General features: G+C 56.2%; 1 protein-coding gene across 1 annotated transcript in view; it reads left to right on the forward strand.

Moving 5' to 3' along the window:
* The window catches only part of LOC110576215 (actin-like), a 55,734-nt gene that overhangs the window by 26,704 nt on the left and 14,265 nt on the right, over window positions 1–14,765 (forward strand). Inside the window, exon 10 of the mRNA XM_044919541.1 lies at window positions 51–173. Within this exon, the coding sequence (XP_044775476.1) occupies window positions 51–173 (123 nt within the window). The remainder of the gene's footprint in view (window positions 1–50; window positions 174–14,765) is intronic.

Raw genomic sequence — 14,765 nt, forward strand, 5'->3', positions numbered from 1 at the left:
GGCCTCCCTCTTCCGATCTCCCCTCCCTCTGCCTCCTCCACCCTCTCCAGGTGTCCACCTGCCCCTCTTCCATATACAGCGCCTGGCTGGGCGGCTCCATTCTGTGCTCGCTCTCCACCTTCAAGGACATGTGGGTCACCAGCAAGGAGTATAAGGACATCGGTTCCTCTATCGTCAGTAGGAGAGCCCTCTGATTTGTGGCTTTGTGGATCCCATCACCTGTCCCATCAACGCCAACTCCAGGCTGAGCCCCAGCTTGGCTGGATTGCTCAGAGCTCAGAACCAACTCAAAGGTGAAGAAGGGCCCTTCCTCCCCAGACTTGCATAAAAGTGATCAATAAAGGACAGGCGCTCTCTGCCTGGCCAAGGCTTGCAACATCTTGGGAACTGCTCACAGGGCACTCACTTCGTTAACACAGGGTGGTGAAGGGGAGGGGACTTCTGCAGACCCCTGGGGACCGGTCAGCATGGCTAAGTGTGTGGCAGTAACGAACATCCCCCAGGCTCAGTGCCATAAACCAAGGTCTGTTTCCCACTCATGCCGCATGTCCATTGAAGGCCAGCGGGGCTCTCTCTTGCATCATCCTCACTCCAGAATCTGGTCGACAGAGTGGACACTGTCTGGAACATTGTCATTTATTGTGGGTGAGCATAAGAGTGCCCTGGTGGGTCTTTCATGGGCCATAAAATGCTCCATCCAGACAGGGACACAGGGCACATCTGCTCAGTTTATTGGGCAGAACGAGTCATACGGCCCCAAACCACCTCAGGGAGTGGGAAGTGCCATCCCACAGGGAAGGACAGCGCAGATGCTCTGGTTCAGGAGGGCATCCTTAGGGCGCGCAGCCAGGGCACACAGGATGCGAGGGGCTTGGTGTCCTTCAGCGGCTTTAATTCTCATGTGCCCTGCTGTTAGATTGGTTTATGAAAGCCAATTTCATGATTCAGGAACTGAAGCTACGAGAGGCTGATTAACCTGGTGAAGGTCATTTAGATAATGATGGGGAGTTCAAATCTGTGGATAAACCTTGTAGGGGTGCAGGGGGTGATCAACATGGGAGAGGAAGGACTGCAAACGGTGGAGGAGCAGCTCCCCCACCGAGGACAAGGTTTCCGTGCAGAAAGAGCCCTGGGAGAGTCCCACACACGGATGCCATCTGATGACATTTCTGAGCATCGAAGGTGATGAATAAATTCTAGACACAGTGAGAGACAACAACAGCAAATAGGTAAACTTTAAAGTAGGGCTACCAGGAAAAATCTAGAATGCCAGTAAAATTTGAATTTCAGAAATACAGCAAACAACTCTTAGAATAAGCACATTCCAAACATGGCATGTGTTTTTATTTGCTAAATCTGGCAACTGTACTCTAAAAGAAACAAGTCCAACTGCATCAGAACTCCTATCTGCAAAGCTAGTGCTGGAAGACAAGAAGCTGCAGGAAATTTCCTGCCTCGCCCAAGTGCTTGAACCAGCTGAACCTGAACTCCATATGAGGACTCATTAGTTGAAAAGCCAGTAAATCTAACTTTTATTTAATCTAGTTTGTAATTAAAGATGATTCTTTAAGGCAGACAAGGTCTGGGACACAATCTCATGACTTGTGGTGATACTTTAACCTTCTCCTTGTCTATATTTGAATTCTTATTTTGCGCTGGGACTTAGTCTCAGATGTTCTCCAAATATCCAGCTTTAGAGCATGTATCCTCCTGAGGATTGGTTTCATTCATTCATTCTCTCATTCTTGCAAAAAGCCCCATTCCACGAGGATTTGTGGGGCGGGCAGGGTCAAATCAGGAGGACCTACATTGGAGTCCCAACTCAGGCACAATCTATTTGTGAGGCCTAGAACAACTCACGTCCCCTCTTCAAGCCTCTGTTCTGCCATCTGTGAAAGGCGGTGTCACACAGCTAGCAGGTTTTGCAAGGTTTTGCTAAGGAAGGGCTCGGTGTGAGGCCCCTGGGAGCGCTCCGGGTTTCAACATCTTCAGCATCAGCACTGCAAGTCTGTGCTAGCTCCCCAGAGTCGAAACCAGCCGGGCTGAGCGTGCCTCCAGCCGGCTGTTCACAGCTGCGCCACGGCTGTCCCTTCCCGCATCTCAGCTGCCAGAACCAGCAGCGGGCTTGGATGGAAGGAACATTCTCTGCTCCCCAGGTCCCTTTCCTACATCTGCTCTCCCGATCTTCTGGCAAAAGTTTGCAAGCACTGACTTGTAGCAGGTGCCACGCTGGATGCTCAGCGTGAAGAGATGAAAAAGCATTGTCCCTGCCTCCCCAGAAGTCAGCGAGCGGATGTCTAAGAGAGGCTCTGGGGTGCAGGGGATGCTGGCCTGAGGCTCAGAGAGGTTGGCGTATTCCCACCCCGTGTGCCCTGTGGCGAGAAACAAATCACTACCAACGTGTCCTGTAAGGGCACCACGTCTCACCCGAGTGGTGGAAAGTCCTCTTGGGGAAGCATGAGCCGAGGGGGGTTTAAACTAGGAATAGAGTGCTACCAGAATCCAAGGAGGGGCAGGGTCCTGGAACCAGCCTTTTCCTGGACAGCCAGGCGGCCAGGCCTGCAGGTGGCAGAAAGGGCCAATGCCCCGGGGCTGGGGACAGGGATCTCCAAGGAGGGCTGGTGTCTGTCTGCTTGTCTGTCTCAGATTCTGGTCTTCTCCACATGGGCATCTCCCCCTTGGTCAAGCTTCCTGGGCTGTTCTTGGCTTACAGTCTCCAAGCAGGTCCCCAAAGCCTGCTTGGAGCTTGCTTTCTCAGGACAGAACGTGCAAATGGGAATAAGGGGGAGGTGTGGAGAGCATCAAGTCGTCTGTGGAGCCCTGGAGGGCCTCCTCGAGAAGTTCCCAGCCCCGGCCCCAGGAGAGACCGTCCATGCCATTTCCTCCCGGCATAGTTCAAGAGGGCACTACCAGAATCTTCCAGGAGGTTCAGCAGGGCAGTGGAGGATTTTGTTCCAGAAGCAGTGTCCAGACACTGGCGCCTACACATTCCACAGAATGGCGTTAGGGGCTTCCAGCTGAACAGGGGCAGCTGAGAAGGAAAGAAGCCAAGGTCTCTGGGCTTGGAAGACCCCAGGCTGCTGGGCCACCACCTGGGGGCGGGGTTTGGGGCAAGTCTAAAGCCACCTGCACACCCACCCCACCGTCCCCTGCCCCAGCCATGGCCCCCATGAGCTGGGAACACTTCCTCCCTGAAGCCAGGAACCCTGGCACCCAGAACTCACACATGGTCTGGACGTGTCTGGAAGGCAGACGGGCATGTTGTCCTCCAATTGGGTGTCACTCAGCCCCCTCCTGCTGTGTGTCCAGGGCTGTCAGGCATGGACTATGCTCGGTGCTCTAAGTAGTACAGGAGACAGGGTGTGCCTGAGCCTGGGGGCCCACGTGGGCTCAGAGGCTGGATGAGATGGAAACTCCGACTTCCTGGGGACCACAAAGTAAGCTGCGGGTCAGGGAGCCCTCACAGCCAGGAATGAGAGGGGATGGAATGTGGAGTCTCACTAGGGGCCTCCTTTCCCAGAGGAGCTGCGTGGCAGGGATCCCTTAAGGGTAGAGGTGGGAGCTCATAGAAGTCACACGGGAAGTGCCCACAGCCAGACCACAGCCATAGACCACAGCAGCAACATTGACGGGGACGGGATGGTGTCTTCATCCCGGACAGTCAGGTAAGGAGCCGTCTCTTCTCCCTCCCTCCACCCCATGCACACTGGAGGACCCAGTGCAGCCAGGAGGGTGGGTCACGATGTAAACAGACCCTTCCACTCTCCTCACTCAGCTACTCCCCTGGCAGAAATCAGGGCTGGGGCAGTGGGAGGGAGACATGGAGGGAGAAAGACCTTGGATCAAATATGACATTTATTCACCCACCCACGCACCCATCCACCCACCCATCCATCTGCCATCCATCCATCCACTCAGCCATCCATTCATCCACCCATTCGCCCATCCATCATCCATCCATTGTTACAACCATCTCCCCTTCTCTCCATTCACCCACCCATCCAAACATCCATTTATCCATTTCTTACTTTGCCTGAGCAAAACTCACGGCTAAAACAGTGGGAGAGGGGTACTAAGGGAGAAAGGCCTGAATCAAATAGGACATTAACATTTTAAAACTAACAGGGCCAAGTTGCAGAAAAAATAATGAGGCTGCCTCAGCCCTAATAAAAGCATAACTTGGGGCGCCTGGGTGGCTCAGTTGGTTAAGCGACTGCCTTCGGCTCAGGTCATGATCCTGGAGTCCCGGGATCGAGTCCCACGTCGGGCTCCCTGCTCGGTGGGGAGTCTGCTTCTCCCTCTCTCGCTCCCCCCTCTTGTGCTCTTTCTCTCTCTCACTCTCTCTCTCAAATAAATAAATAAATAAATCTTAAAAAAAAAAAAGCATAACTTGCTCTATGCCCGCCCTCTACACGTTACCTCCCTTGGTCTGCACTGCAATCATGGGAGAAGGAGAAGCTACAATGATCCTTATTTAGAGGATGCACACGGAAGCACCTGAGGCCACACTGCTAAGATTCAATCCCAGGCGGTTGACTGGTATCCTCTCCTCAGTAACCAGAAGTATCTAAACAGCAGTAGAATCAGGGTGAGCTCTTAACCCAGATTACGTGCTGTTTGATGGGAAAGAGCAGCGGTGAGACAGGGTCTGACAGCAGAGTCAGAAGCAATTACTGGGAAAACTATCCATTTTTATATCCCAATGCGTCAAGAGTCCTCAGTAATGGACTCCACACACATGTACCTGGAAATCTGGCTTGCCTGGGTTCTCCAGAGCAGTGTAACTATCAGCATCCAGCAAGTGATTTATAATAGCTACTCGAGCGTAAGTTTCTATTAAATACACAACAATTAGTGATCCTAATAGTCCATTACGATTTAATTGGATGCTGAAAATTGCTTTGTTAAAAGGCAGTTAAGAGATTGGGGTAAGTAATTGTAAATTCAGCTTCCGGATAACTTTCCTATTGCTGGAGAATCAGTCCTCACCGTCAGCTGGGTTTTCAGTCCCAGCCCGAGGTGTGACACGCTATGGGCAGCTCAGACCCTAGGGCAGTCACTCCCCAGGAGGTCATCTTGACTTCAGGTCTTCTGATGCTCCTGCCTGGGCAGCAGCAATGAGGGAGGGTGGTAGGAAGTCTCAACTGGAGCCATTCTGCTACTTCCAGAGCTTCCTGGCCCAATTGCAATTTCAAGTTCAGCACCGTTCCCCAACTGATGCAGGAGGCCACTACAGCTCTGGTTGAGTCGCTGGCCCCAGGCCAGCCTGTGTCTGCGCACTTCAGTGCTGGCCGCTCAGGAATAGAGAGGCCAGTCTAGAGATGATACAAGGGTACCGCTTTCTACTTTTTATTTTCATCCATCCACCTGTTCATCATCATCCATCTGCCCACCCAGCCATCCATCCATCCACTCATCCGTCCAACTAGCCATCCAACCATTCACACTTCCATCCATCCATCATTCCATCCACCCTTCCTTCCATCCATCTATCCATCCCTCCCTCCCTCCATCCATCCCTCCAACCATCCATCCATCCATCCATCCACTCATCCATCCAACTAACCATCCACCCATTCATCCTTCCATCCATCCATCCATCCACCCTTCCTTCCATCCATCCCTCCCTCCCTCCCTCCATCCATCCCTCCAACCAACCATCCATCCATTTACCATCCACCTATTTATTCCTCCATTCTTCGCTCATCCACTAAATACTGAGGTCATGCTGCATAAGTGCACAGGTTTGCAGTCAAACCGCGTGCATCTAAAGGCTGTTTCAAATAGGCTCTGTGACCTTGAGTTTAACTTAACTTCCCATATGGCAGTTTCTTCATCTGCAAAATGGGGAAAATATGGGGCTTAGAAAATCACCTTTTGGGTAATTGGTGCTCAATAAATGTCCACTGTTGCCATTACTGTTGTTACCACCAAATATTTACCAAGAGTTATAGCGAGCCAGGTGCTGTGGTTTTATGAGAAATGCAGAAGATGTTCCGAGGTTCAGAGGTGTTCTGGGTTGGCTTTATGGAGCTGCAGTGCGCTCAGGGCTGCGTCATCCTCAAGTCTCTCAGACGTGGGGAGAAGGAAGCTTAGCAGTGGAAACTGCTAAGTAAATGGTTTTTGCTACTTTAAAACAAGGACAACGCTGTCATCTCTTCATGCTTCATCTGTTAAAGTCTTTGCTTGGGGCTGGTCATTCTGAAACAGAGCGTGACACCGCGCGACGCTGAGGAGATCCTAGGGAAGATCCTGGTTTAAAATACGGAAAGCGATTTGGTATTTTGAACCAAAACCAGTTGATTCCCTGAGTTTCAGTGAACCGAACAACCGTCACTTTCCGGGTCTCCAAAAGAAGCCAAACCCAGGTGATGGCCAAGGCGTCCTCAGACTCTGGCCAAAGTCAGCATGCAGCAAGGCTTCCCCATCACAAGGCTGCTCCCTTATAGAAGATGCTGGATTTGCAAATGCAGCCCTTGAAGGAAGGGGCATACTTTATGAGGAAAACAGATAATTTAAAAATAAAAACCATGCCATGTAGTGGTCAAGCTGACTTGACAAGTATTATTGAAGCCTTCCAGTTTGCTCCCCGCCAGCTGCAGGGATGGGCTGGCCGGCGGCTCGGTGGTCTGGAGAAGAAGAGGAGGGGGTGGAGCACCGGTCTGGCCCGAGCTCACGGTGGGGCACAGGGTGCGGGGGGCCAGCACGTCGGGCAAGGTCGCAATCTCAGGCGCATGGAGAACTTTTTGGGGTCCTCTAGAGCGACGGAAGCCTGAAATTTAATGGAAAAGTCTGTGTAATGCAGCTGACACATCACTGGCTTTTCCTCCTTTCAAACAAACAACGTTCTTTCTGAAGGAGGATGGACTAATGGAGAAGGGGGAGCTTGAAGTCCTGGCTCAGCTCGGGCAGGTCAGCTCTGAGTTTCCCTCTGCTCATCAGTCCTGGGACCACACGTCTCTCTCTCGAATAAATATTGTTATATTTAGTCAACAGAGGGACTTAATAAGTTGACAAAAAGTGTATTTAAGGTGCTCAGTTTGGGGGTAGAAAGTTCAGCCCCTCCCCAAACCTGCCCAGATCAGGGCCCCTCCAGAGTGTGTTGCATGCCTGTTTGAGCCCAGCAGAGGATCTCTGTCCCTGGCCAGCTCAAGCCTTAGTGGGTCCCCATTTGCAAAAGCCCCGTGTCTGCGCCCTGATGATTCTCACCGGCACGTTGTCTGAAAATGGGCCACAGTCCTCCTTCCTCCTTCCTTCCGGGTAAATTTAGACAAGAGCTCACATCTGTTCCAATCGGCTGTGAGCAGGAGGCTGGGCGTCTGGAAGGGGGCTCTCTGGAAAGACGGGTAACCAGAACTGGTTTCTCCAAACACACAAAAAAGTATAACCCTGAGCTCCACTCTGTCCAGTGCACTACCAAGTTCAGAAATTCAGACCCGGCTACCATACCCTCACCATATGGCCTGCTTTGTTCTAAGGAAGGATTTCACACTGATTTTTGCTCATGACAGCTATTGGACCCCAAAGTTGTTGACTTGGGGTTGATCTGCCAGATCCTCGGGGAGCAGAGGCTGTTTGGAAAGTAGAGAGAGAAAGAGGCAGGTGGGAGTGGAGGTCGGGGCCCCCGTTCTAACCTTCTCTGGTGTCTTCCTGGTCTGCATGTCCCAGAAGGCCTTGCAACAAGTGGGCAGGTTGTGATTCAGGTGCTAGTAACGGATACACTTGCATCTAATTGGAAGTGCATCTAAGGCAGGGCCCCTAGCCACTGAAGTTCTTACAGGCAAGCACCTGAGTGGGTGGCTTCTGAGAGCAGTCTCCAGACTTTCTGGTGGTAGCAGTGGGGGCCTGGCTCTGGAGCCCGAGAATATAGCAGCAGCTTCCCAGCTGAGCGGGTGACATCCCCTTAGCAAAGACGAAGAGCTTTGTCGGCTCAGTTTTGCTTTCAAACTTGTTCCCGAATTTGCAGCTCAGAATCCGTTTCCTCAGCCTTGGTAATGCTCCCTCTTGCCCTGTACTAACCCCTGGTGAATTCCTTCCTATTTTAACCAGCTGGAGTGGACCCTGTTCTCCGCAACTGAGCCCCAACAGAGGAAAAGCAGGGGCGCCCCTTCTGAGAGAAGGGGGCTATGACCAGAGAAAGGCTGGAAGGCTCGCCCACTGGTGATCCGCCAGAAGTTCTGCTGGTGCAAGGCAGGTGTCCGGAGAGGTATGGGGAAATGCTTCTAAGAAGCTCTACTCATTTGTATTCTGCCCATCTGGAGTTTCAGATCCTGGGTCTAATTAACGCACTCACCTGCAGCCATTTCATATTCAATTCAACACATTCAATGACATGTTTAATAAATATGCACAGAATAAGCGTTCACCAGGCCCTGTGCTAGGAGCTGGGGAAGCAGAAACACCTGCCATAATTCCTGCTGGGGGGGTGGGGGTGGGAGGAGTCTTAGCCATTGTCTATAGAGAGAAACCCCACAAAATGAACTATGGCCTTATGGGACCACTATGGCCACAGAGATGTGTGCAGCCGCCAGCGGGCAACTCGCAGGACGAGAAAGCACCCCAGAAAATGCCCGTGAACGCCCACTGTGGTGGGGGTCGCACATTCTGCCCCTTCCCCAGGAGACAGAGTCCACTTCTCCATCCCTTGAATATCGGTTGGTCCCGTGACGAGCCTGGGATGATGGCAAGTATGACACAAGCCAGGGCTCGAAAAGCACTTGTCAGCTTGCCCTTGGAGATGCTGCTGCCGTACAGACAATGGGCACGCCTGGGCTGGTTGGAGACACAGAGCCTGGTGACCCCATTAACTCCCGCTGACCGTCAGCCAGTCCGCAACCAGCTGCCCAACGTGGTTGTGAACCCCCGCCCACCAGCTGACCGCGCACGGGGAGTGGCCCCGGCCGAGCCCAGCAGAACCACCACCCGGCAGGCCCAGCCTGCGGTTGGGGCATGAATTCATGAGCTGATAAATTGCTGTTCTTTTAAACCACCAGGTTGCAGGGCCGCTTCTCCTGCTCTGTGCCCAGATCGCTCCCTGGCAGAATTACAATGGTCACGGGCAGAATAGTCTCTGCCTTCTGGTAACTAAGACATCGCGCCTGAAGACAAAACTTGCATTTGGAGTAGGGCCCCGACCACCTGCATGGTGTTTGTCTTCTGGAACCTTCTTCTCGGTCTAAAAGCGGTTAAGCATGGCTGATGGCCCCAGGGCTGTGCAGATTGACCCTGTGGTGTAAAAACCATGCTCCAAGCAAACACAGAGACAGCCGTGTCTGACAGACATTCCATCACGGTCAAGGACGGGCGGCCGGCCATGAGGCGTGGGTGCTATTGGCAAGACTCCCCTGCTGCCGTGCTGCCAACGTGACCCAGAGGCTGGTGGATCTCAAAGGGCGTTGACTCTTCCTTAGGCGGGCCCGGCTTTGAGTTCCAGCCCTGCCACTTGGTGTGGACACGATCCTGAGCGAGCCAGGTCACCGGGCAGAGCCCCCATTCGCTGGCCAGCTACCTGGGCTGACAACACCATCTCTCCGGTCATCGGGAGCTGGGAGCCCAGGGCTCGGTACACACGTCCCAGCATCCTCGGCTCCCGGGCTGGCTCAAGGCTCAAGGTCACTGTAGTAACCTTGAGCCTCAGTAACTGTGGCGGCCATCCGTGCCTCCGACAAGCTGGGTGGCACCCTGGGGGGGGCCTGGAGGACGCAGTGCTGAGCCAACTGAGTCAGACCCCGAAGGACAGACGCCGCGCAATCTCACTTACACGGGGAATCTAAAAAGTCCAACTGGAGGAAGCAGAGAGTAGATGGTGGCTGCCAGGGGCTGGATTTGGGGAGGTGATGCCCAGAGGGCACAGGGCGGCACTGGTGTGGGACCTGACGGACCGCAGGTGGCCAGAGTTAACGGTTCTGTACTGTATCCTTGAGTGGCGGAGGGGACAAGCCTGTCCCCCTGAGGATCAGAGGGCAGAGTACAAAGCAGGTGCTGCAACACAGAAGCGTCTTTAAAACCACATGTCTTCTCTTTAAAACGTGTGCAATTAGTACTCCTCTCTAGCTATTCAGGGTAAAACATTTGAAATTGCTTCCCAATTAAATGACCTAGCTCTCCCTCCAAAGAAGAGTCGGAGGAGAATGAACGTTCTGGGAAGCTGTACCCCTCGTCCTGGGGGTTGCCGGGTCCCCCCGAAGGCAAACGCACCCCCGTCAAAGCGCAGCAAACACGCCGCGCCTCTGAATGGCGCGAGGGATGCTTGTCGAAAGCTTTCCAAACCCAAAATCAGCTGGCGGTATTTTTGCGTTGGTGCAGGTGCTGGGGGTAGACCGGATGATGCCGTTGGGAACTGCAGGGACTTTTTGAGAGTTTGGGGGAGGACTCTAGCGGAATGTCGGGGTCACTGTATTTCTTCTCACTTCCCTGCCCATCACGGAGCCTGACTGGCCTCAGCGAGCCCATCAGTGGGGGGCGGCAGGGGGCTCCTGAATCACCTGCTCAGAGGCCCACAGTTCCTCGACGGGGCCGCAGCTCTCCTCGCAGAGACAAGGGCCTCCTGTGCTCTGAGGGGTGGGGGGGCTTCTGAGCGCTGGCTGGTGCCCGGGCCCCGGGGGGCGAGGGCAGGCGGGGGGCGAAGGATGGGAGGCCCAGAAGAAGCCTGTTCCTTGGGCGAGGGGCTGACCAGCAATCTGCCCGGGAGGCCGATTCACAACGGAGGCACATTTTATCAAGAGAATTAATCAGCTCGTAACGAAGCCCGGCACTTCGCCCAGCTTTCTGCAAGGCGGACCTCTCACGAGGAGGATCCCAAGACCCTGCGGTTTGGAGCCCTGAGTCAGCGTGCAGAAGGCAGCCTGACCTGAGAGAGAGCGAGCTCTGAGGCTTGAGCCTTGGGGGCTGCTCACTGCAGCAGCCAGCCTGCGTGCAGGAGGCCTCGGGCGCACCCCACTCGGCGGCCCAGGGCTGGGAAGCCCCCTGTGCTTTGTGCCTCGCGGTGGCCTCGTGGTGGACCCTCTTTGGGGGCAGCTGTGGTGTAGACTATAAACAATCCCGCACCTGCCCCGGCATCTGCAGGCCTGGGTTCGAGTCCCAGCTCTATCTTGGGCTTGTCCTTTGAGACCCAGTTTCCCCATCTGTCAAATGGGCATGGCAATCTGGGCCCACCCACCCTCAGGTGCTGGATGCGGGTCCCGGGGCGATGGGTGTGAGAGGTGTGTTGTCATCTGCACAGGGCTGTGGACACAGGCGTGAGGGAGCAGAGTCCACCCCTGTCCTGCCTCTGGAAGCTATGACATCATCCAGGTGTGTCCTTGGGCACCTGCTCCCTGGCAGGGGACCCACAGCAATGAGACCCTGACCGGAGTCCACTTTTAAAATCAGTCCTTCCTGCTGGAGCAAAGACTCATGAGGAGTCTGGTTGTGCATTCTTTCACCTCACGGGGGCCCTCCCCATTCGCTGGTCACGTCTGGGGACGCAGGCCCGTTGATCTCTGCATCCAAACCAGCCAGGGACCGCGTGAAAGGCGGTGTCCAGCTCTCCTTCTGAAAACGCCTGCTTGCCGGACGGTGGGCCCAGAGGAGCGGCCGTCCTGGGCTCCCCAGCGAGCCATGCAGGCATGTGGGGGCTCTTCGGCACCCCCACCCAGCCCTATTCACAGTTATCGTTGAGTGAGCTTCACGAGTCCCACGTGGGGCCGCAGAGCCTGCCCGCAGGAACTCACGTCGGTCTCCCGGCCCTTGTCCCGGGGAGGCCATTAGGCCGGGCCTACAGAGCACGAGCCCGGGCGCCCACCATTCGATTCGGAGCTGCTTCCGTTTCCTGCCTGCGAGGCCAAGACACCAGACAGACTCCGCTTCTCCCAGACCCGGTTCGAATAGCACAACAAGGCCATGAGGCCTGCAGGACACACAGGGAGATGCTGCCCCAGCACGCAGCGAGGACTGAACAGGGTCGCCCTGGCTCCCGGTGCCCGGTCCGGCAGCCTGGACTCTGTCTCGCTCTCCGTAGATAGTCGGTGCTGGAGGATTTCCACCCAGCCTGGTGCCATGCGGGCCATCGGAAATGCAGACCGTCGGCCCGCCGCGGGCCCGCAGCTCCAGACTGGGATCCCGGGGCCTCGGCACAAGTGAGGGTCCCTGTGCTTAGCCCGCCGGTAGGTGTCACCCTGACCCAAGGTTTGCAGGTGCTGCTCCAGCCTGACTTTGCAAAGCCAGTGAAGGTCGGCAGGGCCATTTTCTCCCAGCATGTGCGGGAAGGCACCGCCCGTGTGCTGGTGTGGCCCCGGAGGAGGGGTGTCCGTGTGCCCGTGTGTGTGTGCGTGCCTGTCGGTGTCTCTGTGTGTTTAAAGAGGGGTGGGTGGCACACACACGTTCCCAACAAATATCCTGAGGGCAGAGCACCCAGGGACATCTCTGGCCAGGACAGTCCCCAGGGAGGCGCAGCCTTGCCGGGGCTCGGTTTCCCCAGCCACCACCGAGAGCGGTGGCCCCAGCACAGCGCAGGGTGAGGACTGCCAGAGAAGGTGTGGGACAAGGGACCCCTGTCCCTCGGTGAACGTCAGTTGTCGTTCTTGGTGTGGCGTGTGGTTATCCCGCATTCGGCAAACTTTCCAAGCCCGTCAGGGATCCAGGCACGGAGCTGGGCCGGGGCTGGGGGAGCCGCTGGCCCCCTCATGCAGCTTGAGTCTCCGGGAAGGAACCAGTCAGTGAGGTGAGGGAGGCAGGCTGTGGATGGAGCTCTTTCCATGGTGCTGAGGCCCCTGATGCCACCAGCCGCCCCCCAGTGTGGTGACGGCGACCCCTGGCAGGTGCCTCCTAGCCTGTCCCCTTGCCCTGCCCCGAGTTCTAAAGCGCACACTTTCATTAAAGTCTGAGCTCTTGAGCCATTTCAGGGTGAAATCCTGCAAGGACGCGGACCAACGGGGCACGTGAAATGGTCAGGTTTGCATTTCAGAGCAACTTTCCGGCAGCTTGGCGGACGCTCTGGGGAAGGCCCAGGCAGGACGCAGCGTCCAGAGACGGAGGCCAGGCCCATGTGCACAGTGTGGGGCCTGGGCGTGCGCCGGCAGGCGGGCAGCCTCCGTAGTGGGTCCGGTAAACATTTTTTTTTTGAAATTTTTTTAAAAATTTATTTATTTGAGACAGATACAGAGAGAGAGAGAGAGAGTAGGAGCAGTGGGGGAGAGGCAGAGGGAGAGGGAGAAGCAGACTCCCCGCTGAGCGGGGAGCCTGATGCGGGGCTCGATCCCAGGACCTGGAGATCATGACCTGAGCTGAAGGGAGACACTTAACGACTGAGCCACCCAGGCGCCCTGGTCCGGTAAACATTTTAAGAGTGCAGGAAGGACACGAAGCAGCAAGTACAGTGACCACTGCTGCCCGGAATATTCCTGTAGCTTCGAATCTTTCTCTGAAACAGAGTCGTAATGATGGTTTCACTGAGCGCTGGGCCTGATTCATTTTCTGATGGGAAATTCCAGGACACTCAGGGGCCCTCCCCACATCCAGGTCCCACTGCTTTGCCAGTCCCTGCAGGTACCTGGCTGAGCACAGGCCCCATCGCTCGCCCCCTTGTCCCCCCTGTCCCCCGGAGGGGCCTGGCCTCGGCGGGTGGGTGGGTGAGCATGGCAGGCCAGGAGCCAGGGCGCTGTGGGTGGGAGGGTCCCCCCCTGCCCAGGCGGGCAGCGTGGGATCCATTTCGGGCCACCCAGGTGCCAAGGTCTGGAGCGCAGAGACCTCCGTGCAATGTGATGTGCCCAAGTCAGAGCCCTTTCCACCAAGAGCTGGGGGCTGAGAGAGGGCAAGCTGGCTGCCGTCCTAGGCGGGGAAGCAGGGTCGAATCCAGCCATCCCGCATATGAATTGTGGCTTCATGCGCTGCGGGCAGGGGACTCGGGCATCCCAGCCCCACCGAGGCTGTTTTCCCACCTGCAGGCTGGGGTCAGCGTCAGCCCCGAGAGGTCCAGGAGATGCAGCCTGCCAGGTGCCCAGCGCGACGTCCAGCTCTGGGGCCCGAGAGCGCCGTGTGCGTGCCTTTCCTCTGCCCTCTCTGAGGGCCAGCAGCTGTCCCCAGTCCCAGCCAGCAATCCCAGACCCTCAGACGCCTGGCCCCTGAGGACACCCCCAGCTGCAGGCTGTGCATGGTGATGCCACAAAAGCTTCACGACGTTGTCGCTGACTTAACCTGTTGTGTGATCATAAGGGGACAGACTCAGGCTAGAGCTGGCTGGGAGACGGATCCCCACATGTGTGCTGGGGGCTCCGCGTCCGGCCGTAACCCTCCCCGCGCCTCCAGCGAAGCCACAGAGACAGCAATGATGTTGGGAAGTAGAGGCAGTGGAAGGAGGCCCGGCTGGCCTGGGTACAAGTCCAGCACCCCCCCCCCCTCCCCCCCCGCCCAGACTCACTGGGCAACCGGGCAGGTCCTGGGCCTCCCTCAGACTCAGTTTCCCTGGTGCGTGCGAGGCTGGCAGGCAGTCTCCCAGACCTAGTTCCCCTTTCAAGGCATCTCTGCGACATTTTGGATTCAGGTGCAAACACGAGAGGCCGCAGGGCTCCACCTGGCAGGTGGAAGGAAGCCCTCTCCCTCGGGGCGAGGCCCCAGCTTTCAGTCGCACCCAGAGGGAGAGCAGGAGCAGAGCCCGAGCCTCCGGGCACACAGAGTCAGAGGGAGCCATCGGGAGGGCACGTGTAAGGACGGCCGTGCCACGCGGAGGGAGTGACGTACTGAGGAGCCCATGTCGCTGTCAGCGGCCCCAGAGCCGATGGGCTCTGCCC

This window comes from Neomonachus schauinslandi, chromosome 11 (genome assembly GCF_002201575.2).
Source record: "Neomonachus schauinslandi chromosome 11, ASM220157v2, whole genome shotgun sequence".
Lineage (NCBI taxonomy): Eukaryota > Metazoa > Chordata > Mammalia > Carnivora > Phocidae > Neomonachus > Neomonachus schauinslandi.